Source organism: Rhinoderma darwinii, chromosome 2 (genome assembly GCF_050947455.1).
Source record: "Rhinoderma darwinii isolate aRhiDar2 chromosome 2, aRhiDar2.hap1, whole genome shotgun sequence".
Taxonomy (NCBI): domain Eukaryota; kingdom Metazoa; phylum Chordata; class Amphibia; order Anura; family Rhinodermatidae; genus Rhinoderma; species Rhinoderma darwinii.
Window position 1 is genome coordinate 479,132,299 of NC_134688.1, and position 25,955 is coordinate 479,158,253.

The 25,955-nt window shown below is 49.6% G+C and overlaps 2 protein-coding genes across 3 annotated transcripts in view; one reads left to right on the forward strand and one right to left on the reverse strand.

The window, feature by feature from the left end:
• Window positions 1–82: 82 nt before the first annotated feature.
• On the forward strand, window positions 83–14,042 carry FAM162A (family with sequence similarity 162 member A). The gene is made up of 5 exons (XM_075854708.1): window positions 83–190; window positions 4,597–4,701; window positions 9,413–9,518; window positions 10,058–10,166; window positions 13,339–14,042. The coding sequence occupies exons 1-5, from the start codon at window positions 145–147 to the stop codon at window positions 13,414–13,416; spliced, it is 444 nt and encodes a 147-aa protein (XP_075710823.1). The 5' UTR covers window positions 83–144; the 3' UTR covers window positions 13,417–14,042.
• A 6,503-nt stretch (window positions 14,043–20,545) lies between these two features.
• The window catches only part of KPNA1 (karyopherin subunit alpha 1), a 78,060-nt gene continuing 72,650 nt past the window's right edge, over window positions 20,546–25,955 (reverse strand). For both annotated transcript variants that reach the window (XM_075854710.1, XM_075854709.1), the window contains exons 11-14: window positions 25,419–25,544; window positions 23,220–23,347; window positions 22,485–22,663; window positions 20,546–22,023 (exon numbers count right to left, since the gene is read on the reverse strand). In XM_075854710.1, the coding sequence (XP_075710825.1) occupies window positions 21,836–22,023; window positions 22,485–22,663; window positions 23,220–23,347; window positions 25,419–25,544 (621 nt within the window). In that variant the 3' untranslated portion in view covers window positions 20,546–21,835. The remainder of the gene's footprint in view (window positions 22,024–22,484; window positions 22,664–23,219; window positions 23,348–25,418; window positions 25,545–25,955) is intronic.

Genomic DNA, 25,955 nt, shown 5'->3' on the forward strand with positions numbered 1-25,955 from the left:
TGTTCTCTCATTGGTCAAACACGAAAGTCCTCTTTCCTATTGGTTTATGCTGCGACTCTCCTTGACATTTCATTGGCTGTTATCTCTTGGGCGGGCATTAATAGCGGTGACGGCAGCCCATAATCTGACATTGTCTGCCTGAGGATGTTGGGAGCGGTGTTCGGGAGGAGCGGCCTGCGCTTATTGGCTGGTAAGTGGACACGTGACTCGCGGAGCCATTTAGGGCCACAGTTCTGTCATTGTCCTGAGGGGGCGCTGTAACTGCTTCCCTCCATAATACTGTAAAACTGGGGTGTTATGTGATATGATAACTGGAGGAGGGGCAGAGCTGTTACCATGGCAACCAGCCAGACCTTCTTCTTGTAACCTGCAAAATGAGGGCTGAGAAGTGCAGCGCCCCCTCAATAATAACTGCCCCCCCATATAGTAATAAGTCATTGCACCCCTCAATAACTGCCCCTGTATAGTAATGTCATTGCACCCCTCAATAATAACTGCCCCTGTATAGTAATGTCATTGCACCCCTCAATAATAACTGCCCCTGTATAGTAATAAGTCATTGCACCCCTCTACTAACTGTATACAATCCTACGTCCCTGCTATAACTGCTGTGACCCCGGGTGTAATGACTCCCACGTCCTGTCTGTGCCCCCCGACCGTCCCCTTCGTACGTGGCTCGTAATGTTGATGTGGAGTTGGCCCTTTGCCGATGTAACGGCCTCCGCTGTTTTTCCCACTAGATTTTGGGATCGTGGTGTTGGGTTGAGGTCGGGCTGTTCATTTGTTTATAGACCTTGTATTGTCCCCGAGTCATTGTCAGCAGAGGGTCCCCCGTCCCCACCCAAAGTCTGAAGCCTCCAGTTCCCTCCTAGATCATTGTAGCTGCAGTATAAGATTTCACTGGAACTAAGGACCCAAACCACAAAGACCCCCGACCATTACTGCTCCTCCACCACCAGACTGTAGACCCCCGACCGTTACTGCTCCTCCACCACCAGACTGTAGACCCCGACCATTACTGCTCCTCCACCACCAGACTGTAGACCCCCGACCGTTACTGCTCCTCCACCACCAGACTGTAGACCCCGACCATTACTGCTCCTCCACCACCAGACTGAGGACCCCCGACCATTACTGCTCCTCCACCACCAGACTGTAGACCCCCGACCATTACTGCTCCTCCACCACCAGACTGTAGACCCCGACCATTACTGCTCCTCCACCACCAGACTGAGGACCCCCGACCATTACTGCTCCTCCACCACCAGACTGTAGACCCCCGACCATTACTGCTCCTCCCCCACCAGACTGTAGACCCCCGACCATTACTGCTCCTTCGCCAGACTGTAGACCCCCGACCATTACTGCTCCTCCGCCAGACTGTAGACCCCCGACCATTACTGCTCCTCCGCCAGACTGTAGACCCCCGACCATTACTGCTCCTCCGCCAGACTGTAGACCCCCGACCATTACTGCTCCTCCGCCAGACTGTAGACCCCCGACCATTACTGCTCCTCCTCCGCCAGACTGTAGACCCCCGACCATTACTGCTCCTCCTCCGCCAGACTGTAGACTCCCGACCATTACTACTCCTCCGCCACCAGACTGTAGACCCCGAACATTACTGCTCCTCCTCCGCCAGACTGTAGACCCCGACCATTACTGCTCCTCCTCCGCCAGACTGTAGACCCCGACCATTACTGCTCCTCCCCCACCAGACTGTAGACCCCCGACCATTACTGCTCCTCCACCACCAGACTGTAGACCCCCGACCATTACTGCTCCTCCACCACCAGACTGTAGACCCCCGACCGTTACTCCTCCACCACCAGACTGTAGACCCCGACCATTACTGCTCCTCCACCACCAGACTGTAGACCCCCGACCATTACTGCTCCTCCTCCACCAGACTGTAGACCCCGACCATTACTGCTCCTCCACCACCAGACTGAGGACCCCCGACCATTACTGCTCCTCCACCACCAGACTGTAGACCCCCGACCGTTACTCCTCCACCACCAGACTGTAGACCCCGACCATTACTGCTCCTCCACCACCAGACTGAGGACCCCCGACCATTACTGCTCCTCCACCACCAGACTGTAGACCCCCGACCATTACTGCTCCTCCACCACCAGACTGTAGACCCCCGACCATTACTGCTCCTCCACCACCAGACTGTAGACCCCCGACCATTACTGCTCCTTCGCCAGACTGTAGACCCCCGACCATTACTGCTCCTCCGCCAGACTGTAGACCCCCGACCATTACTGCTCCTCCGCCAGACTGTAGACCCCCGACCATTACTGCTCCTCCTCCGCCAGACTGTAGACCCCCGACCATTACTGCTCCTCCTCCGCCAGACTGTAGACCCCCGACCATTACTGCTCCTCCGCCACCAGACTGTAGACCCCGAACATTACTGCTCCTCCTCCACCAGACTGTAGACCCCGACCATTACTGCTCCTCCTCCACCAGACTGTAGACCCCCGACCATTACTGCTCCTCCTCCACCAGACTGTAGACCCCGACCATTACTGCTCCTCCTCCACCAGACTGTAGACCCCGACCATTACTGCTCCTCCTCCACCAGACTGTAGACCCCGACCATTACTGCTCCTCCTCCACCAGACTGTAGACCCCGACCATTACTGCTCCTTCTCCGCCAGACTGTAGACCCCCGACCATTATTGCTCCTCCGCCAGACTGTAGACCCCCGACCATTACTGCTCCTCCCCCACCAGACTGTAGACCCCCGACCATTACTGCTCCTCCCCCACCAGACTGTAGACCCCCGACCATTACTGCTCCTCCACCACCAGACTGTAGACCCCCGACCATTACTGCTCCTCCTCCACCAGACTGTAGACCCCCGACCATTACTGCTCCTCCACCAGACTGTAGACCCCCGACCATTACTGCTCCTCCTCCACCAGACTGTAGACCCCCGACCATTACTGCTCCTCCTCCACCACCAGACTGTAGACCCCGACCATTACTGCTCCTCCCCCACCAGACTGTAGACCCCCGACCATTACTGCTCCTCCCCCACCAGACTGTAGACCCCCGACCATTACTGCTCCTCCACCACCAGACTGTAGACCCCCGACCATTACTGCTCCTCCACCACCAGACTGTAGACCCCCGACCATTACTGCTCCTCCACCACCAGACTGTAGACCCCCGACCATTACTGCTCCTCCTCCACCAGACTGTAGACCCCCGACCATTACTGCTCCTCCTCCACCAGACTGTAGACCCCCGACCATTACTGCTCCTCCTCCACCAGACTGTAGACCCCCGACCATTACTGCTCCTTCACCAGACTGTAGACCCCGACCATTACTGCTCCTCCTCCACCAGACTGTAGACCCCCGACCATTACTGCTCCTCCACCACCAGACTGTAGACCCGACCATTACTGCTCCTCCACCACCAGACTGTAGACCCCGACCATTACTGCTCCTCCTCCACCAGACTGTAGACCCCCGACCATTACTGCTCCTCCTCCACCACCAGACTGTAGACCCCGACCATTACTGCTCCTCCTCCACCAGACTGTAGACCCCCGACCATTACTGCTCCTCCTCCACCAGACTGTAGACCCCCGACCATTACTGCTCCTTCACCAGACTGTAGACCCCGACCATTACTGCTCCTCCTCCACCAGACTGTAGACCCCCGACCATTACTGCTCCTCCACCACCAGACTGTAGACCCGACCATTACTGCTCCTCCACCACCAGACTGTAGACCCCGACCATTACTGCTCCTCCTCCACCAGACTGTAGACCCCCGACCATTACTGCTCCTCCTCCACCAGACTGTAGACCCCCGACCATTACTGCTCCTTCACCAGACTGTAGACCCCGACCATTACTGCTCCTCCTCCACCAGACTGTAGACCCCCGACCATTACTGCTCCTCCACCACCAGACTGTAGACCCGACCATTACTGCTCCTCCACCACCAGACTGTAGACCCCGACCATTACTGCTCCTCCTCCACCAGACTGTAGACCCCCGACCATTACTGCTCCTCCTCCACCAGACTGTAGACCCCGACCATTACTGCTCCTCCTCCACCAGACTGTAGACCCCCGACCATTACCGCTCCTCCTCCGCCAGACTGTAGACCCTGACCATTACTGCTCCTCCACCACCAGACTGTAGACCCCGACCATTACTGCTCCTCCTCCACCAGACTGTAGACCCCCGACCATTACTGCTCCTCCTCCACCACCAGACTGTAGACCCCCGACCATTACTGCTCCTCCACCAGACTGTAGACCCCGACCATTACTGCTCCTCCACCAGACTGTAGACCCCCGACCATTACTGCTCCTCCACCACCAGACTGTAGACCCCCGACCATTACTGCTCCCCCACAGTTGTCCTTACATCAAGGCAGGACACGTTCCCCTGACATCCACCAGATCCTTCCCCCGGAGAACACGTCTCCTCTTCTCCAGTGTTCGGGACTTTACCCCAATCCATGAAGCTCTGGATGAACAGTCCTGGTGCTGAGGTTGCTCTTGTCTCTTGACAGTGACCTCATTGTGACTTTTTCTAGTGATTGTTTATGGTCTTTTTCCAGGGAGATCAGCAGAGATGAGGGGATCAGTGGTCCCTGTCCTTCAGTCTCTGGTGAGCAGGAGATGGCAGTGCAGCAAACCAGAGGGGGAAAAGGCCAAACCTGAAGGTGAGTCCCGGATGTGACCGCTCCGAGCCTAGGAGTCCGCTCCTCCTCACACCTCCCAGTATACGCTCTGTACAATATCCCGTCTCTCCGCTCCTCCTCACACCTCTCAGTATACGCTCTGTACAATATCCCGTCTCTCCGCTCCTCCTCACACCTCCCAGTATACGCTCTGTACAATATCCCGTCTCTCCGCTCCTCCTCACACCTCCCAGTATACGCTCTGTACAATATCCCGTCTCTCCGCTCCTCCTCACACCTCCCAGTATACGCTCTGTACAATATCCCGTCTCTCCGCTCCTCCTCACACCTCCCAGTATACGCTCTGTACAATATCCCGTCTCTCCGCTCCTCCTCACACCTCCCAGTATACGCTCTGTACAATATCCCGTCTCTCCGCTCCTCCTCACACCTCCCAGTATACGCTCTGTACAATATCCCGTCTCTCCGCTCCTCCTCACACCTCCCAGTATACGCTCTGTACAATATCCCGTCTCTCCGCTCCTCCTCACACCTCTCAGTATACGCTCTGTACAATATCCCGTCTCTCCGCTCCTCCTCACACCTCCCAGTATACGCTCTGTACAATATCCCGTCTCTCCGCTCCTCCTCACACCTCTCAGTATACGCTCTGTACAATATCCCGTCTCTCCGCTCCTCCTCACACCTCCCAGTATACGCTCTGTACAATATCCCGTCTCTCCGCTCCTCCTCACACCTCTCAGTATACGCTCTGTACAATATCCCGTCTCTCCGCTCCTCCTCACACCTCTCAGTATACGCTCTGTACAATATCCCGTCTCTCCGCTCCTCCTCACACCTCAGTATACGGTCTGTACAATATCCCGTCTCTCCGGTTCAGTCCGCTCCTCCTCACACCTCCCAGTATACGGTCTGTACAATATCCCGTCTCTTCGGTACAGTCCGCTCCTCCTCACACCTCTCAGTATACTGTCTGTACAATATCCCGTCTCTCCGCTCCTCCTCACACCTCTCAGTATACGCTCTGTACAATATCCCGTCTCTCTGGTACAGTCCGCTCCTCCTCACACCTCTCAGTATACGCTCTGTACAATATCCCGTCTCTCCGCTCCTCCTCACACCTCTCCGTATACGCTCTGTACAATATCCCGTCTCTCCGCTCCTCCTCACACCTCTCAGTATACGCTCTGTACAATATCCCGTCTCTCCGCTCCTCCTCACACCTCTCAGTATACGGTCTGTACAATATCCCGTCTCTCCGCTCCTCCTCACACCTCCCAGTATACGCTCTGTACAATATCCCGTCTCTCCGCTCCTCCTCACACCTCCCAGTATACGCTCTGTACAATATCCCGTCTCTCCGGTTCAGTCCGCTCCTCCTCACACCTCTCAGTATACGCTCTGTACAATATCCCGTCTCTCCGCTCCTCCTCACACCTCCCAGTATACGCTCTGTACAATATCCCGTCTCTCCGCTCCTCCTCACACCTCTCAGTATACGCTCTGTACAATATCCCGTCTCTCCGCTCCTCCTCACACCTCCCAGTATACGGTCTGTACAATATCCCGTCTCTCCGCTCCTCCTCACACCTCTCAGTATACGCTCTGTACAATATCCCGTCTCTCTGCTCCTCCTCACACCTCTCAGTATACGCTCTGTACAATATCCCGTCTCTCTGGTACAGTCCGCTCCTCCTCACACCTCTCAGTATACGCTCTGTACAATATCCCGTCTCTCCGCTCCTCCTCACACCTCCCAGTATACGGTATGTACAATATCCCGTCTCTCCGCTCCTCCTCACACCTCCCAGTATACGCTCTGTACAATATCCCGTCTCTCCGCTCCTCCTCACACCTCTCAGTATACGGTCTGTACAATATCCCGTCTCTCCGCTCCTCCTCACACCTCCCAGTATACGGTCTGTACAATATCCCGTCTCTCCGCTCCTCCTCACACCTCTCAGTATACGCTCTGTACAATATCCCGTCTCTCCGCTCCTCCTCACACCTCTCAGTATACGCTCTGTACAATATCCCGTCTCTCCGCTCCTCCTCACACCTCTCAGTATACGCTCTGTACAATATCCCGTCTCTCCGGTTCAGTCCGCTCCTCCTCACACCTCCCCAGTATACGCTCTGTACAATATCCCGTCTCTCCGCTCCTCCTCACACCTCTCAGTATACGCTCTGTACAATATCCCGTCTCTCCGCTCCTCCTCACACCTCTCAGTATACGCTCTGTACAATATCCCGTCTCTCCGCTCCTCCTCACACCTCCCAGTATACGCTCTGTACAATATCCCGTCTCTCCGCTCCTCCTCACACCTCCCCAGTATACGCTCTGTACAATATCCCGTCTCTCCGCTCCTCCTCACACCTCCCAGTATACGCTCTGTACAATATCCCGTCTCTCCGCTCCTCCTCACACCTCTCAGTATACGCTCTGTACAATATCCCGTCTCTCCGCTCCTCCTCACACCTCTCAGTATACGCTCTGTACAATATCCCGTCTCTCCGCTCCTCCTCACACCTCCCAGTATACGGTCTGTACAATATCCCGTCTCTCCGCTCCTCCTCACACCTCCCAGTAAACGGTCTGTACAATATCCCGTCTCTCCGCTCCTCCTCACACCTCCCAGTATACGCTCTGTACAATATCCCGTCTCTCCGCTCCTCCTCACACCTCTCAGTATACGCTCTGTACAATATCCCGTCTCTCCGCTCCTCCTCACACCTCTCAGTATACGCTCTGTACAATATCCCGTCTCTCCGCTCCTCCTCACACCTCTCAGTATACGCTCTGTACAATATCCCGTCTCTCCGCTCCTCCTCACACCTCCCAGTATACGCTCTGTACAATATCCCGTCTCTCCGCTCCTCCTCACACCTCTCAGTATACGGTCTGTACAATATCCCGTCTCTCCGCTCCTCCTCACACCTCCCAGTAAACGGTCTGTACAATATCCCGTCTCTCCGCTCCTCCTCACACCTCCCAGTATACGGTCTGTACAATATCCCGTCTCTCCGCTCCTCCTCACACCTCCCAGTATACGCTCTGTACAATATCCCGTCTCTCCGCTCCTCCTCACACCTCCCAGTATACGCTCTGTACAATATCCCGTCTCTCCGCTCCTCCTCACACCTCCCAGTATACGGTCTGTACAATATCCCGTCTCTCCGCTCCTCCTCACACCTCTCAGTATACGCTCTGTACAATATCCCGTCTCCGCTCCTCCTCACACCTCTCAGTATACGCTCTGTAAAATATCCCGTCTCTCCGCTCCTCCTCACACCTCCCAGTATACGCTCTGTACAATATCCCGTCTCTCCGCTCCTCCTCACACCTCTCAGTATACGCTCTGTACAATATCCCGTCTCTCCGCTCCTCCTCACACCTCTCAGTATACGCTCTGTACAATATCCCGTCTCTCCGCTCCTCCTCACACCTCCCAGTATACGCTCTGTACAATATCCCGTCTCTCCGCTCCTCCTCACACCTCCCAGTATACGCTCTGTACAATATCCCGTCTCTCCGCTCCTCCTCACACCTCTCAGTATACGGTCTGTACAATATCCCGTCTCTCCGCTCCTCCTCACACCTCCCAGTAAACGGTCTGTACAATATCCCGTCTCTCCGCTCCTCCTCACACCTCCCAGTATACGGTCTGTACAATATCCCGTCTCTCCGCTCCTCCTCACACCTCCCAGTATACGCTCTGTACAATATCCCGTCTCTCCGCTCCTCCTCACACCTCCCAGTATACGCTCTGTAAAATATCCCGTCTCTCCGCTCCTCCTCACACCTCCCAGTATACGCTCTGTACAATATCCCGTCTCTCCGCTCCTCCTCACACCTCTCAGTATACGCTCTGTACAATATCCCGTCTCTCCGCTCCTCCTCACACCTCTCAGTATACGCTCTGTACAATATCCCGTCTCTCCGCTCCTCCTCACACCTCCCAGTATACGCTCTGTACAATATCCCGTCTCTCCGCTCCTCCTCACACCTCTCAGTATACGGTCTGTACAATATCCCGTCTCTCCGCTCCTCCTCACACCTCCCAGTAAACGGTCTGTACAATATCCCGTCTCTCCGCTCCTCCTCACACCTCCCAGTATACGGTCTGTACAATATCCCGTCTCTCCGCTCCTCCTCACACCTCCCAGTATACGCTCTGTACAATATCCCGTCTCTCCGCTCCTCCTCACACCTCCCAGTATACGCTCTGTACAATATCCCGTCTCTCCGCTCCTTTTTTTTGGGGCTGTTTTAAAATCCTGGAAACTCCTTTAAAATATAAATGATCTGCAGGTCACTACAGGGGCGGCCGTCCGTGTACGGTCATCAACCCAGACAAGTCTCCCCACTGTCCGCCAACCAAGAATGCGGGTCGGACAGGTTGAGTTATTTATCCTTCTGATCATATCTTTAACCTTGGAGATAAGCGGCATCAAGTGTGTCTGGCAGCTTCTGATCTCCCTATATAGAAATAACACAATCACTCAGCCCAGCAGACATGTTAAATCCGGGAAGGCAGATGTCTTATGTGTGACCTAGGCAAATGACCGAGTGACCCCTTTTAGCCAATCAAATACGCCAACAGGACTCGCGTGGCTGCCATGTGCACCCGCACCGACACCAAAAAGTACAGCGCCACCTCTGGCCAGAGTGGATATGACAGAGCGTCTTCTATATTCTTCTAATCACTCCGCTTCCCTTCTATATCCCCAGGTCAGTCCTTCAAGATCCCTGGACACCGACCCACCAACTTTGAGAAGAAGATTTTGGTCTGGGGAGGACGATTCAAGAACGAGTCTGATATTCCTGAACTTGTGTCGTGAGTAATATAATCTGTGGTGGAGGATGGGAGTTGTGGTACTACACACGGTAATACTGTCTCTTTAAAAGTGTTTTCCACTCTGGGCAGCCCCCATTCCATATGGCTGTTAGGAATGTGGTCATTGTTGGGGGGCCGTTGTAGTGCAGAGGGGTTATCAAACCTGGACATTCCCTTCTAAAGTGCTGGAAGTCGCCTCTGTAATGGGTTTAAAGGGGTCATCCAGTATTCTGTTAATAAAGCTTTAACGAAAAATCAGTCCTGAGCTATTTCTGCTCCCACAGCTGGGGGTTTGTTACAATGTATCAGCGCAGTTAAGATCCTGGCGTCCAGGACAGGGGAGAGTTGTGTTCTGCTGCTATTTGGATCACTGATACATTGTTACAAACCCACAGCTGTGTGGGCAGGGCAAGTAATTTTAATTTCTAGACCCGTTGTCCATGTACAATGCAGCGCTGTCATAGACTGGAGCGGACAGATAAAATGTGGCCCCCCGGTCCCCTCCTGCCAGTATAAGTGACGTCTGAATTCTCTTCCAGCTACGAGACGGTGGATTCAGCGAAGAGCAAAGTGCGGGTGAAGTTCTCGGTGCTGATGATGCTACTGACCGTCGTGGGCTGCGTCGTGATGGTCGTATCTGGGAAGCAGGTGAGCGCCGGGCACAGCTGGAATCACGGCAGTTTATGGAGAGCCCCTGGATACTGACGAGCCGATTACCGGTTCCGTATGGCATCATGGGTATATAAATGTAGTCCCCATCTGACTGATATACATTGTAATATTCTCCGTGCGCTCCGCAGGGGAGGGCCGTTTAGTAACTTCCTGTTGGATCGATTGGTCATGTCTGTGTATTATCTACATCCAGAGCAGACATGAGCAATCAATCCTATAGAAGGTGCATGTAAACGAACAATTACCCCCTGCAGGGGCAGGACTGGGGAGGCCAAACATAGACTATTTAGAACCTTTGTATTTTCACTGATCGTTCCAGACGTTGATTAATGCGCAACGTTTACATGCAGATGTTTCAGGAAGGTGTTTTGTCCCATGTGCTCTGTTTCACCGAGTCCCCTTTACATTTGTGCACCCCACCCTGAGATATGCCGGTGAAATCTAGGTGGTCTGAACAAGGGGATAAATCCTGTGGCTTTTGGTCACTACTATACAGATTACATAGAATTAATCTACCATTAGTGAGTGCGGCTCTGGAGTATAATACAGGATGTAACGCAGGATCAGTACAGGATAAGTAATGTATGTACACAGTGACTCCAGCAGCAGAATAGTGAGTGCAGCTCTGGAGTATAATACAGGCTGTAACTCAGGATCAGTACAGGATAAGTAATGTAATGTATGTACACAGTGACTCCACCAGCAGAATAGTGAGTGCAGCTCTGGAGTATAATACAGGATGTAACTCAGGATCAGTACAGGATAAGTAATGTAATGTATGTACACACTGACTCCACCAGCAGAATAGTGAGTGCCGCTCTGGAGTATAATACAGGATGTAACTCAGGATCAGTACAGGATAAGTAATGTAATGTATGTACACAGTGACTCCACCAGCAGAATAGTGAGTGCAGCTCTGGAGTATAATACAGGATGTAACTCAGGATCAGTACAGGATAAGTAATGTATGTACACAGTGACTCCACCAGCAGAATAGTGAGTGCAGCTCCGGAGTATAATACAGGATGTAACTCAGGATCAGTACAGGATAAGTAATGTATGTACACAGTGACTCCACCAGCAGAATAGTGAGTGCAGCTCTGGAGTATAATACAGGATGTAACTCAGGAACAGTACAGGATAAGTAATGTAATGTATGTACACAGTGACTCCACCAGCAGAACAGTGAGTGCAGCTCTGGAGTATAATACAGGATGTAACTCAGGATCAGTACAGGATAAGTTATGTAATGTATGTACACAGTGACTCCACCAGCAGAATAGTGAGTGCAGCTCTGGAGTATAATACAGGATGTAACTCAGGATCAGTACAGGATAAGTAATGTAATGTATGTACATAGTGACTCCACCAGCAGAATAGTGAGTGCAGCTCTGGAGTATAATACAGGATGTAACTCCGGATCAGTACAGGATAAGTAATGTAATGTATGTACACAGTGACTCCACCAGCAGAATAGTGAGTACAGCTCTGGAGTATAATACAGGATATAACTCAGGGTCAGTACAGGATAAGTAATGTAATGTATGTACACAGTGACTCCACCAGCAGAATAGTGAGTGCAGCTCTGGAGTATAATACAGGATGTAACTCTGGGTCAGTACAGGATACGCAGCCATTTACTGCAGCATTGTGTTTTCACACTTCTGGTAGTTACGGGAGATAAGGGAGGTGACTGGGTATCTGTATTTATGATGTTGGCTCTGTCACAATGTTGGCTTTGTAATACTGCACACAGATGTAGTAGATTATATTCTATATTAATCCTCGTGGGAAATGCTCAGGAGTCTGGACAGATTTATCTCCGCATTGTCCTATATTGGGAATTCTTACAAATTGTGACCTGTTATGATTGTAGCAGAACCCAGTTGGGACCCCCCACCTCTAGGTGATCTAACAGAGGGGGTGTCTACAGAGCCCCTTTATCTTAGGTGAGCACGGGACTGTGGCGCCTGGATCCTGCTCTCCACCCTCCTGGCACTGTGCCCTGCTGTGCCGCCCTGTGTTCTCGGTTGGCAGGAGTCACTGGACGGTCAAGGTCGATGGCTTGTGTATAATTAGTTGAGGTTTTGGCTCCCGTCTGCGTCCAGGAAGCGGCTGCTGCATCGGGAGACTCATTCACTGCAGATTTCAGGGGTAGTAAGTGACTCTGGGATTTCAGTCGCGTGGAATCCTCCGTATCAGAAATGCTGCAGGTTTGGCGTGGAAATGAAAGATGTCTATAGGCATTACAGCGGAGCTAGAAGGGTTCCCTGACTATAAGCTGAACACAGGGGGGCCCACTGCTGGGACCACCAATGATCAGCTGTCATCCATGAGGGATCCGGGCTACAAGTGTTTAATTCCTCTGCAGCGCCCCCACAGGGAAAATTAAGTATTACACCGTTCCCATTTTAATCAATTAAATGCTTCAGAATCCAATGACCATATTAGACCCCCTGAGATTCCACTCCTGATGTGGGGGGTGTAATTGGTTAGGGTGGATCCATTTACCCCACGTCAGGAGACAAGTGCACCCCGCAGGATGACATCCATCATATAGGGGGAACTTGTTGTGGCATTTCTATATTAAAGGGCACTTCCCTACAATAAAACAAATACAAGAATGTTCCTTTAATCGTACGTCAACGGGATTATCGAACGATCACAGAAATAATTAGAGGAGTTTCCTCTGCAGATTATCAGGTGCCGGATTAAAGGAATTTGACAGTATAAACCCCTAAATCACCGTCCTATTCTGATTCTACTCCCAAAGTGCCAGTCAGGGGCTGGAATAGATCCCGTCCCTCCGAAACTTCACGCCATTCTGCAGAACCGTGAGAGATCACGTGACGCAACGCTCAACTGCCTTATGAGTCGGGGGGGGGGGGGTGGTTTCTCCCTTTTTCTGGCCGCTGAATGGGCCCTTTGGGGGCCATTTAGTGGGTGTAGACGTGTACGCTGGCTCATCTATCGTAGTCTGTAGCACAGTTTGCCGCAGTATTTTGGAGGGGGAGGGGCCTTTTTGCTGCATCACCACCGATCCTCGTGAACGCTTCAGACCCCCCCTCCCCCCCAGAGCTTCTTGTGTAATTCTTGGTTTTCATATCTTCTCCGTGACGTCTTGACTGTCGCTTTTCCTCCTTCACAGGCCGCCAGGCAGCAGGAATCTCTGGCCAAGCAAAACCTTGACAAGAAGGCTCGTCTGAAGACCGATCCTGAGAAATAGCAGCAGCACAGAGTATTATGAGGACGCCCGGGACGGCTCCCTCCACTAATGTGTAGAGTATAGCTGTAGTGACGCACTCCCCACAGGACCACAATCTCATCAGTTTTAGGTATTTAGCATGTGCGGGGGATGGTAGGGGGTCCTCCAAGTGGAGGCTCCGGCATCGCACAAGTGTGACCAGAAGGCTCCGGCTTTCTATTGAAGCACAACCCAAAAAATCCAGCCTGAGAGCAGCTCCTGCCGACCCATCCCGTAGTATGAGGTCCAGGAAGCTGAGATCTGGGCTGCTGTATGGAGGCTCCTCACCCGAGAGCTGATTAACGGGTCCGTCAAGGGGTGAAATTGTGTCTTTTGTTCTAAAACATTGAATACCGGGAAAAGCTTAACCCTTCAGTGTCAGGACCCTGCGTACACCAGCCCAGACCTCCGCTTCATGGACCTTTATAGCAATGACGTGGGGGATGGGAGGGGAATATTGATGTTTTTTGGGTGGGGGGGGCTGCTATGAGGTCATTTGCTGGACTTGAGGTTTATTCTAGTGTTACTTTGGTCTCTGGTATCATTTCACTGGTCGCTTGTAAGAGAATCGTTATCATCTGTGATAAATAAACGAACCGTTCACCACGCGAGGGCGCGATCATTTGTGGCGCTGGGGGATGGGGGTCCTGACCGGACGCACCTTCTATAATATTCACGGTAAGAGAACATAAGACTGACAATGAGGGACGACCTCTGTGTGTCCTTGTGAATTGTTTAAAGGGATTGTCCAGAATTCTGTCAGAAGTGGAGAGTTCCTTTATAAGGCGTGTCCGGGTCTCAGAGTGAAGGCGCGCACCGTCAACTCCATTTGTTTTATTTTCTGCCTTAAATAGATCCTACAATTCTTAAAAAGGTATTCCCATCTTCAGCATTCATGGTGTAAACCCCCATAGCAGGGAATGGAGAGGGGGCCGCGTTGCACCCCCCAAATACTTCAAGGGAAAGGGCAGTGTTCAAGCGCAGCCTCCACTAAATACTTCTATGGGGAAGAAATTGGTGTGAATTGGGGGTCATAGGTCTACTGTTCTTCCATAAAGTAAGGCTATGCTCACACAGCCTTTTTTCAGGCCAAAAACGGCCGAAAAATCGGAAGCAGAACGCGTCCAAACATCTGCCCATTGATTTCAATGGGAAAAACGGCGTTCTGTTCCGATGGGCTTATCGCGAGTGGCTTAAAAAACTTCTGAAAATCAGCTGATTTCCTTTGAAAACAGCTACGTATTTTCAGACGTTTTTTTGCTAAGCGTGTGAACAAAGCCTGAGGGTCTCAGATGGTACCCACACCTTTCAGATATATATGATATATCTATGCCATAAATGGCTAACATGGGAATACCCCTTTAATAGAGTAGTCAGTTTCATTTTTCTGATACAAAGTTCCAGATCCACTGCGTAGTTAAGAGGCTGTCCCCACATTATAAGTGCCCTGTCTCCTACATCATGTGATCGGTGCTGTAATGTAGGTGACAGTGGCTTTTATTTTGAAAAACAATCATTTTGTTTAGCAAGTTATGAACAATTTTAGGTTTATGCTAATTACTTTCTAAATAGACAACTGGGAGTTGTACAGACGAGTGTATGAGGCTGACCAATCAGTGACCAATCAGCGTCATGCACTTCTCATTGTTCCAGCCCAGTGTGATTGTGCAGTTAAAGAAGCAGAATGGCGCCATTACCGAACAGTGACCGCATATCCACGGACGTAATCCGTGTCTGAAGAAGGTCAAATGTATAGACTGAAACGTTAAACCTATTTTTGGATACTACTTTTCTCTATATGTGAAATAAAATATCACTTCTTGCATCAGACCGTGGAGCGCTGAGTTCCCATTTTGCAGGCAGCAGAATGTTCTCATGTGACTCCATATGTATATATCTGTGCAGGGTATTTGGAGCTCTGTATCAGAATAACCGCTATAAGGTTATATTGAGAAATGAGGGGGCGTGCTCGCAGATATCGGCTCCTGGGTTATATTATCTGTCTGCCCCTCACATAAGACCTGTCCCTGGAACACGTGAACTATGGAGGACAGTTCAGTATTAGGTCACAATTCTCGGATTCTGAGCTGACGTCTCCTGCTTGTTCAGTGTCTGCAGCGCTTGTTGTGGAGGATTCTCACTAATGACCTTTCTGGCATAAACGTCTGACCGTGCGGGCAGTTTTCAAGGTATTATTTTACTATTTGGGGGGGCTTCTCCGATTGATAAAATATCCCTTAAGGCCCTATTCACATGGTCTGTATTTGACACGCGCTTTGGCGCATTTCACGTACCAAAATATGCCTGAAAAAACGCTTTACTAAACTTCCTATTGAAATGAATGGGGAAGGGCAGTTCGCACATACAACGCATCCTGTACGCGAGCGCTTTAAAAAAAAAAAAAAAAAAAGCGGCAGGTCAATTTTTTGGCGCGTAGGATGCGTCGCTAACACCAAACCTTCCCACAGTCAATGGAAGTTCTAATTATGTGCCAAAAAAACAAGCAGAAAGCGTGCACAAAATGTAAACAAAAAAAACACGCAGGAAAACATGTCAAAAACGCCTAGTTTATAACGCGTTTTACGAAAACGCTAGCGTATTTGATACGTTTATGCAGGTTTTTTTTCTGAGCGCCGAGTGAACAAGCCCTGTAGTGAGCCGCGTGCTGCGCCCTGTCAGCGAGGGGGATGAAGGTTTATGCGGTCGCGGTCTTGAGATGACGGTCAGTCACATTATAGCGCCCTCTCCTGGGGATGGTGGCCATATTGGCTTTCCCGTCTCCCACCGCTGACCCTCCGCCCCGTGGAATAAACACAAGAGGCACAAGATGGAAGTGATTTTTATTCACTGGTGATTGCAGAGGATTCCTGGTTTTGGGGGTTTCTGTGCTTTTGTTTCACTCAGTAAAAGGTTTTTATCTTTAAATTAAAAAAAATAATAATTTCTTCTTCCAAAGTTCCCGGTTTATGAGAATGGAAAGAAATCACGTCTGAGACCCTCAGGAGATGAGCGCAAAATAAAAGTCCTAATACCACCTGTTGAGGGGCGACTTAACCCTTTCACTGCTGAGAACAATGGCGGACTGGTGGCAGCCACGGACGACGATCACTCCACCGCTACCAATGAGCAGCTCAGACCTTGTTCACATCAGCGTTGCCCTTCGGTTGACGGGTTCCGTTGGAGGAACCCTTCCGTTTGTCACCATTCCGTCAGATTCCCGTTTTTTGACGGAATCAATAGTGCAGTCGACTGCGCTATTGATTCCGTAAAAAAAAACGGGAACCTGACGGAACGCCTCAATGGAAAACCAACGCTGATGTGAACAGGCCCTTATCGTCACAATCTTAAGGGGTGTGATTATTTTTGCAACCACATTTTTATAATTGCTCCAATGTATATAAAATACAGAAAGAAGAAACTGCAAAGTCTTAATAAAATATCTTCTCCTGGTTTATGTCTACAGCTTCTATCTGGAGCTGTTTCCATGGTTACAGACTACAAACCCTGTGTGTAGTCTGATGCCGCCATCATGTGTTACCCCACTCACTGCCTGCTCTTCTACTGTCTGTAGGGTCTTAAGAAGAGAAGGGAGATGGACTGCAGTAACACTGAGGCAGACTGGGAAATACTGACAAATGTGAACGAGGCCTAACAGGGCTTCTCATTCCAATCCGCTGTCGTGTCAGTTTACAGAACTGCACTGGTTTACTCAGGGCTTTAAGCAGCAATGGTGGAGAATCCCTTGAAATAACATGGACATATCGCGAAGAAGCTTCATTGTGACCTCGGCAGGCAAAGGGTTAAAGCCCCTCTCAGGAGACACGTATGTACCGAACATTACAGCTTTATAAGCAGAACTTTGGGTCCAACTGAAAATCTGTCCCAATTATTAAAAAAAAAATTAAATAACAGATCAGTCCCCCCAAAGAAAGGACGAGCGTCCAGTCCAAAGAGTTTGAAAGTGAAGTGAAGGTTCTGAGGATTGCTGCCCCGCTCCCCCCGGAGTGCAGCGTTCTGGGCTCAGCGGCTTCTCCCGCTCCTTGTGATGCGCTTGGCCTTTAAAGTTTGGCTCCTGATAAAAAAAAAGTTACTCAAGTTTTAACAGGTAAAAATGTAAGTAAGACGGAAGGATGAAGAGCGGCGTCTCCAGCAAAGTCTGTGGCACAAAAAGAAATGTTCCTAATAAATAAGAGCTGACGTTTCCTTGGCCAGGGGTGAGATCTGACGAGGGCGTTATTGCTTGAGAGGGGTCCGTCTTCTGGTCTGGTTCGCTCATAGTTCTCGTAGCCAAAGGGAGTAAGGAGGGGGCAGAGGAGACAACGAAGACGGGACAACACCGGCAAATTTTAGGATTGCTTGTCATGTAATCTGCTGCCTCATTCAGGATTATGTCCAGATAACATATAGAAATAATCTACATAAACAGCGGAGACACCATATAAATACATCACGTTACTTATCCTAGACTCCAGAGCTGCACTCACGATTCTGCTGGTGGAGTTACTGTGTACATTACATTACTTATCCTGTACTGATCCGGAGTTATATCCTGTATTATACTCCAGAGCTGCACTCACTATTCTGCTGGTGGAGTCACTGTGTACATACATGACATTACTTATCCTGAGTTACATCCTGTATTATACTCCAGAGCTGCACTCACTATTCTGCTGGTGGAGTCACTCTGTACATACATTACATTACTTATCCTGTACTGATCCGGAGTTATATCCTGTATTATACTCCAGAGCTGCACTCACTATTCTGCTGGTGGAGTCACTGTGTACATACATTACTTATCCTATACTGATCCTGAGTTACATCCTGTATTATTCTCCAGAGCTGCAGTCACTATTCTGCTGGTGGAGTCACTGTGTACATACATTACATTACTTCTCCTGTACTGATCCTGAGTTACATCCTGTATTATACTCCAGAGCTGCACTCACTATTCTGCTAGGCAATATTGAAAACAGTTAGCAAGCTTGTGATCAGACAAACCTTAGCTGGACTCCTATAATGCAGGGGTTCATTTGTTTTGACTACATCAGATGTCTGTACAGTTCAGTGTGTAGAGCTGACACTATCCAGAATATAAATCATCCAAACAAACTGTGCAGACACTGAACAAGCAGGGAATGCTAGGAGATTCCAGCTCTGAAGCAGAATTATCAGTGCAGCTCTGGAGTATAATACAGGATGTAACTCAGGATCAGTACAGGATAAGTAATGTAATGTATGTACACAGTGACTCCACCAGCAGAATAGTGAGTGCAGCTCTGGAGTATAATACAGGATGTAACTCAGGATCAGTACAGGATAAGTAATGTAATGTATGTACACAGTGACTCCACCAGCAGAATAGTGAGTGCAACTCTGGAGTGTAATACAGGATGTAACTCAGGATTAGTACAGGATAAGTAATGTAATGTATGTACACAGTGACTCCACCAGCAGAATAGTGAGTGCAGCTCTGGAGTATAATACTGGATGTAACTCAGGATCAGTACAGGATAAGGAATGTAATGTATGTACACAGTGACTCCACCAGCAGAATAGTGAGTGCAGCTCTGGAGTATAATACAGGATGTAACTCAGGATCAGTACAGGATAAGTAATGTATGTACACAGTGACTCTACCAGCAGAATAGTGAGCGCAGCTCTGGAGTATAATACAGGATATAACTCAGGATCAGTACAGGATAAGTAATGTAATGTATGTACACAGTGACTCCACCAGTAGAATAGTGAGTGCAACTCTGGAGTGTAATACAGGATGTAACTCAGGATCAGTACAGGATAAGGAATGTAATGTATGTACACAGTGACTCCACCAGCAGAATAGTGAGTGCAGCTCTGGAGTATAATGCAGGATGTAACTCAGGATCAGTACAGGATAAGTAATGTATGTACACAGTGACTCCACCAGCAGAATAGTGAGTGCAACTCTGGAGTGTAATATGGGATATAACTCAGGATAAGTGATGTATTTATATGGTGTCTCCACTGTTTATGTAGATATAGATGTTTCCTCTTGGGACAAAAATGTGACTCCATGAAGCTCAGGGGCATTTGTCTGCAGGCCAGAGCGGCTTCATGGGTGACAGTGATGCTGGTGAGATCAGTTTTATCCTTTAATGTCATTTCAGGACTATAAGGTTGGGTTCCCACAGCGCAGATTTGCTGCAGATTGTGCATGCGTTTTTTTTAAGCCAAAACCAGGAACGGAACAAAAACAGAAGAAACATATAAAGGGCCTTCTAGGTTTCCTTCCTGGATCACATTCCGGTTTTGGCTTACAAAATGCAGGCAAAATCTGCACTGTGGGAACCCAACCTTAAATGAGTTCTGTGGTGTGTCTCTGCTGGGAACCCCCAGAATGAGCTGTAATCTGCAGGGGAACCCCACATTGCATGATAGTGGCCTCTTATGGCATATAACAAGGGATCTGGGGCTGTTAAGTGTTACCATATAAGTGCAGCAGCCCCCACGATTCCCAGGTCAGGATAATGGGAGCAGTAGTTATCCTCTGGGTCCAGTGACTGGTCCCATTAAATGGAAACGCCATGAAAAGGATGACACAACACTACCTGGTGCCCCCCAGCCCAGCGAAGCTGCGACGTCCTGCAGGATGGCCTGTCAATGACAGAAGTGCAGCGACACTAATCGCTGCCGGACACGACGGCCTCCCCGGACACGACGGCCTCCCCGGACAGGCACTACATCACTTACATTGTGTGCGCTCCTTGCGGAGTCTTACCAGCGGCCAGAATATATCCTACTGATCCTGCATTACATCACATCTTAATCTCTGAAAAAAAAATTCTGCTGGCTTCCTGTTAGCTCTCAGGCTGCTGGACTTTACACTGCTGATGAGGATTCCAAATGGCAGCAGCCAGCAGAACTGTGAATGCAGCTATGGATGTGACTGGAGTATATGACACGATGCAGCTGAACCACAAAAGATACATAAAGTATATGCAAAGAAACTCAGCGGATTTAACCCCATCCTTACTGGGCTCTCATGGGGCAGAGCTCTGGGGTGCAGTGTATGTGCGCGCGCGCTCTGTGCTTGAATGCATCAGTCTACACAGATATGAAGCATTGGATGGACTGGAGAGAAATGAGCATGGTTTAATTATCGTGGCAAATCCAGAAAATGCACAAGACCCACGAGGACGTGACGAGCGTCCAGTCCGGGAAATGCTCGCCATAGATCTCTGTCTATAGTGTCACCACCCTGTGACCTTTAAAATGGCCTCGGGAACAATAAACAATGTGTACATTAAAATAATGCAATAATTTACACAGCAAAGAAAAAATTGCTGCATCAACGTAAAATAAAAATATATATATACTCTAACCTACAGCGGCTTCTCTTTGTAAACCAGACAGATGAAGGGGGGGGGGAGACGACTTTGCCTGCGAAGACCTCGCTCAGGAACGTCGCGACGTGCGGCAAAAGATTCAGTCCCATCACATTTTTTTTTCGTGTTCGGAGGTCGGTTGAAAGGGACGGGGAACGTTGTTGTTGTTTGGTTTGTTTTTTTTTGTAATTTTTTTCATGTTTTTTAATTTAAAGAGTCACTAGAAAAGTCTCCACAAAAGAATTTCAAAGTCGGTCGTGTCTCTGGGGAGAGGGTGAGGACGGCAGCCGTCCACAGTCTTATGGGGTCCGAGGGGAGAGACACAAAAACGTAGCAAAAAATAAAAATCAAGGCAGCCTGAAGATCATCGCGAGAGCTGAACCGCCTGTGCGGGGGTGAGATGGTCAGTAGTGGACGGCCGATCCCGCTGACGGCTCTTGGTACAGAACTGACGCTCACCAATACTGTACTTCCTGCACCTCCTGTGCCCCGGCCTCTACCTCGTCCCTCTCTGACGTTCAGGAGCCGGGCAGCTTGTACGGGGAGGGCGCATGCCTTGTACCAGCCCTGGCGCCAGTCTCCTGCGGCTCCGGCGTGGTCCTTCTCGGTACGGTCAGGTGTATGCGGTCTGGTCTTTCCTTTAGTCACTGCGTCCTTGTAGTTGAAGCCGGTAGTGAAATGGAGATATGTTAAAGCAATCGGATGGGTGACGCCACTTTGTCATGGCAGAGGGTGGGGGGCTCGAATACCGGTGGCCAGGAGAAAGACCTCCCGACTTCCAAAAAGAGGAATCTAAAAGGGGGTGCACAGTGAGGAGAAGAAATAAAGTAGGAAAAAGATAAAATATTAAAGGGGGGCACAAACTGAAAATAAAATACTGAGGGGGGGGGGGATAAAGCCGTAAACAAAGAGATGAAAGGGTTAAGAGGGCGGAGAGAGAAAACTGCGGCCGCGGCGGCAGGAAGATGGCGGTGGACGGGGGAGGAGGAGGATGAGATCTAGCTCTGTGGCATGCTGAGCCCCGGGGGGTCTGGTTACAGTTGGAATCTCTCCATGGGGGTCTCCCGCTGCTGGAAGATGTATTGCTGCTGGCTGAGATCCACTTGGGGGGCGATGCTGCTGTCTTCATCCTCCGTGCCAAAGTAATGCTCAATCAGGTCAAACGCCTTCTGATAGATCTCCTGGTTCTCGTGGCTCTGCAGGAACTCGATTTTGTCTAGGCCTGGACAGGGGAGAAAGACACGGAGATGTCAGAGCGCCTCTCCTGGCCATACCATGGCATTACATCTAGAAATATTCCAATAATTGTGCATTACCCATCATGAGTCACATCCAGAGCTGCTTACAAAAGGCTGCTGCTCTCCTGTTACTCCAAAAGGTGACGAACCTTCCACCTCACTGCTGCCCCCTGCTGGTTCAGTGTATGTACACAGTCTGCTCTGCTGCATTATAATGAAATACACACTTCACTAATAGGTGCAAAAGCAGATTGGCCGAGAGGAATCACCCGGCTCGCTCATCAATTGCTTTTAATATATTTGATATTAGGCAACCCTTATATAAAGAGGTTTGTCTGGTAAAAAAAATTCCCAGCAGAATTGTAACTGCAGCTCTGGATGTGACTAGAGTATAAGACAAGCCCAGCAGAGAATGCATCAGACTGCTGTCCCATAGTTTCCGTACCGTAGGCTTCCTCGATCAGAGCGCAGTACGGGTTGATGCCGGATCCGCTTCGTTTCGACTCCTGCTCCCCCAGCCTCAGGATATTTTCTAAGCCATTCAGAGCCACCTGCACGATTTTCGAGTCCATGACAGTAAGAAGGTCGCAGAGCGGTTTGATGCAGCCCAGATCGACCAGGTATCTGAAACACAGGAGAAAACATGGATGTGATCCTCTGGGACGACGTCTCTGGTGCGCATCCTGATTGGTTGTCCAGGTAACGACGTACAGCGCTCACGGCTGGCAATGTGGCGAACACGGACGAGGAGAACGCCTTTAAATTACTGTTTCTATGTAAAGGTTGACACCGACTACTACTATTACTACTACCACCCCCAGACAACCTACACCAAGCAGTCACACCCTCCCGTATATGTGTGCACGTCACCCACTGACTCTCCGCCTGTATGGGGGAACCCTCCCGCTCAATACAAGTGACATCACAGCACTCTTCTTGAGGGGGCTCAGTGGGGATCGGCCGCTGACTTGCGCTTCTTAGGGCATCTACGCCGGGTCCTCAGAAGAGAGGCGCTCTTTATATTGGCTCTCTGCTCTGCTAATGGAAGGGGGGTCCCCAGCAGAGGATTCATCCCCCACAATTACCTACATATACCCAAATAGGACGTCGGTAGGGGGGTGACCTCGTACATGTTTCTGCCCCTTTAACAGCTGTTAGACGCTGCACAGTAGAGCCCTACTTTATCTGTTCTGCGGAGCCTCCAGAGGTGGCGTTTGTAATTGCCCACGCAGCTTCTTTCCGGGTCCTGAACTCGGCCGTCTGCAGGATGTTAATAAGAGCAGGGAAGATGTCGGCTTCAATCACAGTCTGTAGAGAGAGAAGACATGGGAGAAGGGTCAGCACGGAGACATCCCTGTGTAAGACCTCTGCTGCCTGTCTGCTCCGCGTGTCTCCTCACCAAGTATCAGAGACCCGCCGGGGAAGAGTCCCCCTATATACAGCAGGGTCCCTCTAGGGTACTCGCAGCCTTGTAGACAAATCCTTATTTTGCCCACGTGACATCCAGAACTCCCACCGGTCCGACATCCGCCTGGACTGGGAAGACGGTGCACCCGGGGGTTCTGCAGATGCCGGACTACTGGAATCTGTTTCTGGCTAATACAATTCTGACCTGGGATCCTTCACTAATACATAATGATCCTCGTGGTCTCCGTGCAGGAGCAGCGGCAACAATACAAGTTCATTAATGATTACGTGTTCTAACCAATGGAAATGTATTGCGCCGGACGGAACTGGTTTAAAGGGGCTTTTCAGGGACTATAATATTTATTCATAGGAACGGCCATCAGTATCAGACTAGGGGGGTCTAACTCCCGTCCCCCCCGCCGATCAGTTGACAGAAGCGGCTGCAGAACTTAAGCAACAAGTGCCGCATGCCCTTTAGCTGTTTACCCAGGCATAGCGCCGTACATACAGTTGTGGCTGTGCCTGGTACTGCAGCTCAGTCTTATTCACTTTGTTACGGTGCTGTATATATGTACTGAGCTTGGTTATGTTGCTGTATATATGTACTGAGCTTGGTTCTAGTGCTGTATATATGTACTGAGCTTGGTTCTAGTGCTGTATATATAGTGATCTTGGTTCTGTTGCTGTATATTTGTGTATTGAACTTGGTTCTAGTGCTGTATATATGTACTGAGCTTGGTTATGTTGCTGTATATATGTACTGAGCTTGGTTCTAGTGCTGTATATATGTACTGAGCTTGGTTCTAGTGCTGTATATATAGTGATCTTGGTTCTGTTGCTGTATATTTGTGTATTGAACTTGGTTCTGGGGCTGTATATATGTACTGAGCTTCGTTATGGTGCTGTATATATGTACTGAGCTTGGTTCTAGTGCTGTATATATGTACTGAGCTTGGTTCTAGTGCTGTATATATAGTGATCTTGGTTCTGTTGCTGTATATTTGTGTATTGAACTTGGTTCTGGGGCTGTATATATGTACTGAGCTTTGTTCTGGTGCTGTATATATGTACTGAGCTTGGTTCTAGTGCTGTATATATGTACTGAGCTTGGTTCTAGTGCTGTATATATGTACTGAGCTTGGTTCTAGTGCTGTATATATAGTGTTGTATTTATGTACTGAGCTTGGTTCTGGTGCTGTATATATGACCTGAGCTTTGTTCTGATGCTGTATTTATGTACTGAGCTTGGTTCTAGTGTGTACTTATGTACTGAGCTTTGTTCTGGTGCTGTGTATATATAGTGATCTTGGTTATGTTGCTGTATATTTGTGTACTGAGCTTGGTTCTGGTGCTGTATATATGACCTGAGCTTTGTTCTTGTGTTGTATTTATGTATTGAGTTTGCTTCTGGTGCTGTATTTATGTACTGAGCTTTGTTCTGGTGCTGTCACCCCTGCCGATCAGTTGACAGAAGCGGCTGCAGAACTTAAGCAACAAATACCCATTAGCTGTTTACCCAGGCATAGCGCCGTACATACAGTTGTGGCTGTGCCTGGTACTGCAGCTCAGTCTTATTCAATACCGGCAATACCAGACAAAGCCACTACTATATGTGTGGCGCTTTGTCTGGTAAGCAACAAAGTAGCCCTTTGATTGGCGGACCCCACTGATGTGATATTGATGGCCTAACCGAAGGATAACCATCACTTTTATAGTCCCGGAAAAACTTTTTAACGCTTGTTCTAATTTCTTCTCCGTCCCTTTCTGGATTAACTATAGGAGCTTTTTTTCACAGGCAAAGTCATTCCAATTGATACAGATATATTACATTGTATGTCTCTTTAACAAACAGGTTTTCAATTCCTAATCATCCAAACATCTGTTTGCTGTCAGTGAATGGAACACACAGACAAGCAAGGAGAGGAAGAAATGGAGTGAGGTTGATGGTGATGAGTGACAGCAGGATAATTACCTGGATCTGAGCTCTGTTCCCGGCTGTGATGTTTGATATCGTCCAGCACGCCTCCTTCTTAATAGACTCCTTGGGGCTGCTCAGTAAATGTAATAAACTCTGCAGCGCTGAACAGTTCAGGATCACCTGAAGATCAGAGAAAAGCCTCTTAATTCCTGCCACAATCTCTTCCTCTGGCTCCAGAGCTACGATGAGAATTCATGAATCACGTGCAAATTCTAACTGCTGCATGCTGTTCACACACTTATCCACTAGAGGGCAGCACTCACAACATTGTCGCATTCACGTCCCACAGACCTGATCCTGAGAGATCTGAGAGAAACGGGACGACATCGGGTATTCTCATTGGGCGGCACTCTCTTTTCTCTCACAGTCTCTTAGAAGTGCAGTCAGGTGAATTGCACAATTTTTTTTATTTCCTGTCGCTTCTATAGCGCCGACATATTCTGCAGCGCTGCACAGAGATGGTCATCAGTCCCTGTCCCCAAAGGGTCCCGCAATCTCATTTCCCTATCACACGCATTTACGACAATTTGA

Coding starts and splice junctions, on each gene's coding strand:
- FAM162A (XM_075854708.1), top strand. CDS start 145: ATGTTGGGAGCGGTGTTCGGGAGGAGCGGCCTGCGCTTATTGGCTG. Junction 191..4,596: donor CGGCCTGCGCTTATTGGCTG/GTAAGTGGACAC, acceptor GTCTTTTTCCAG/GGAGATCAGCAGAGATGAGG. Junction 9,519..10,057: donor GATATTCCTGAACTTGTGTC/GTGAGTAATATA, acceptor ATTCTCTTCCAG/CTACGAGACGGTGGATTCAG.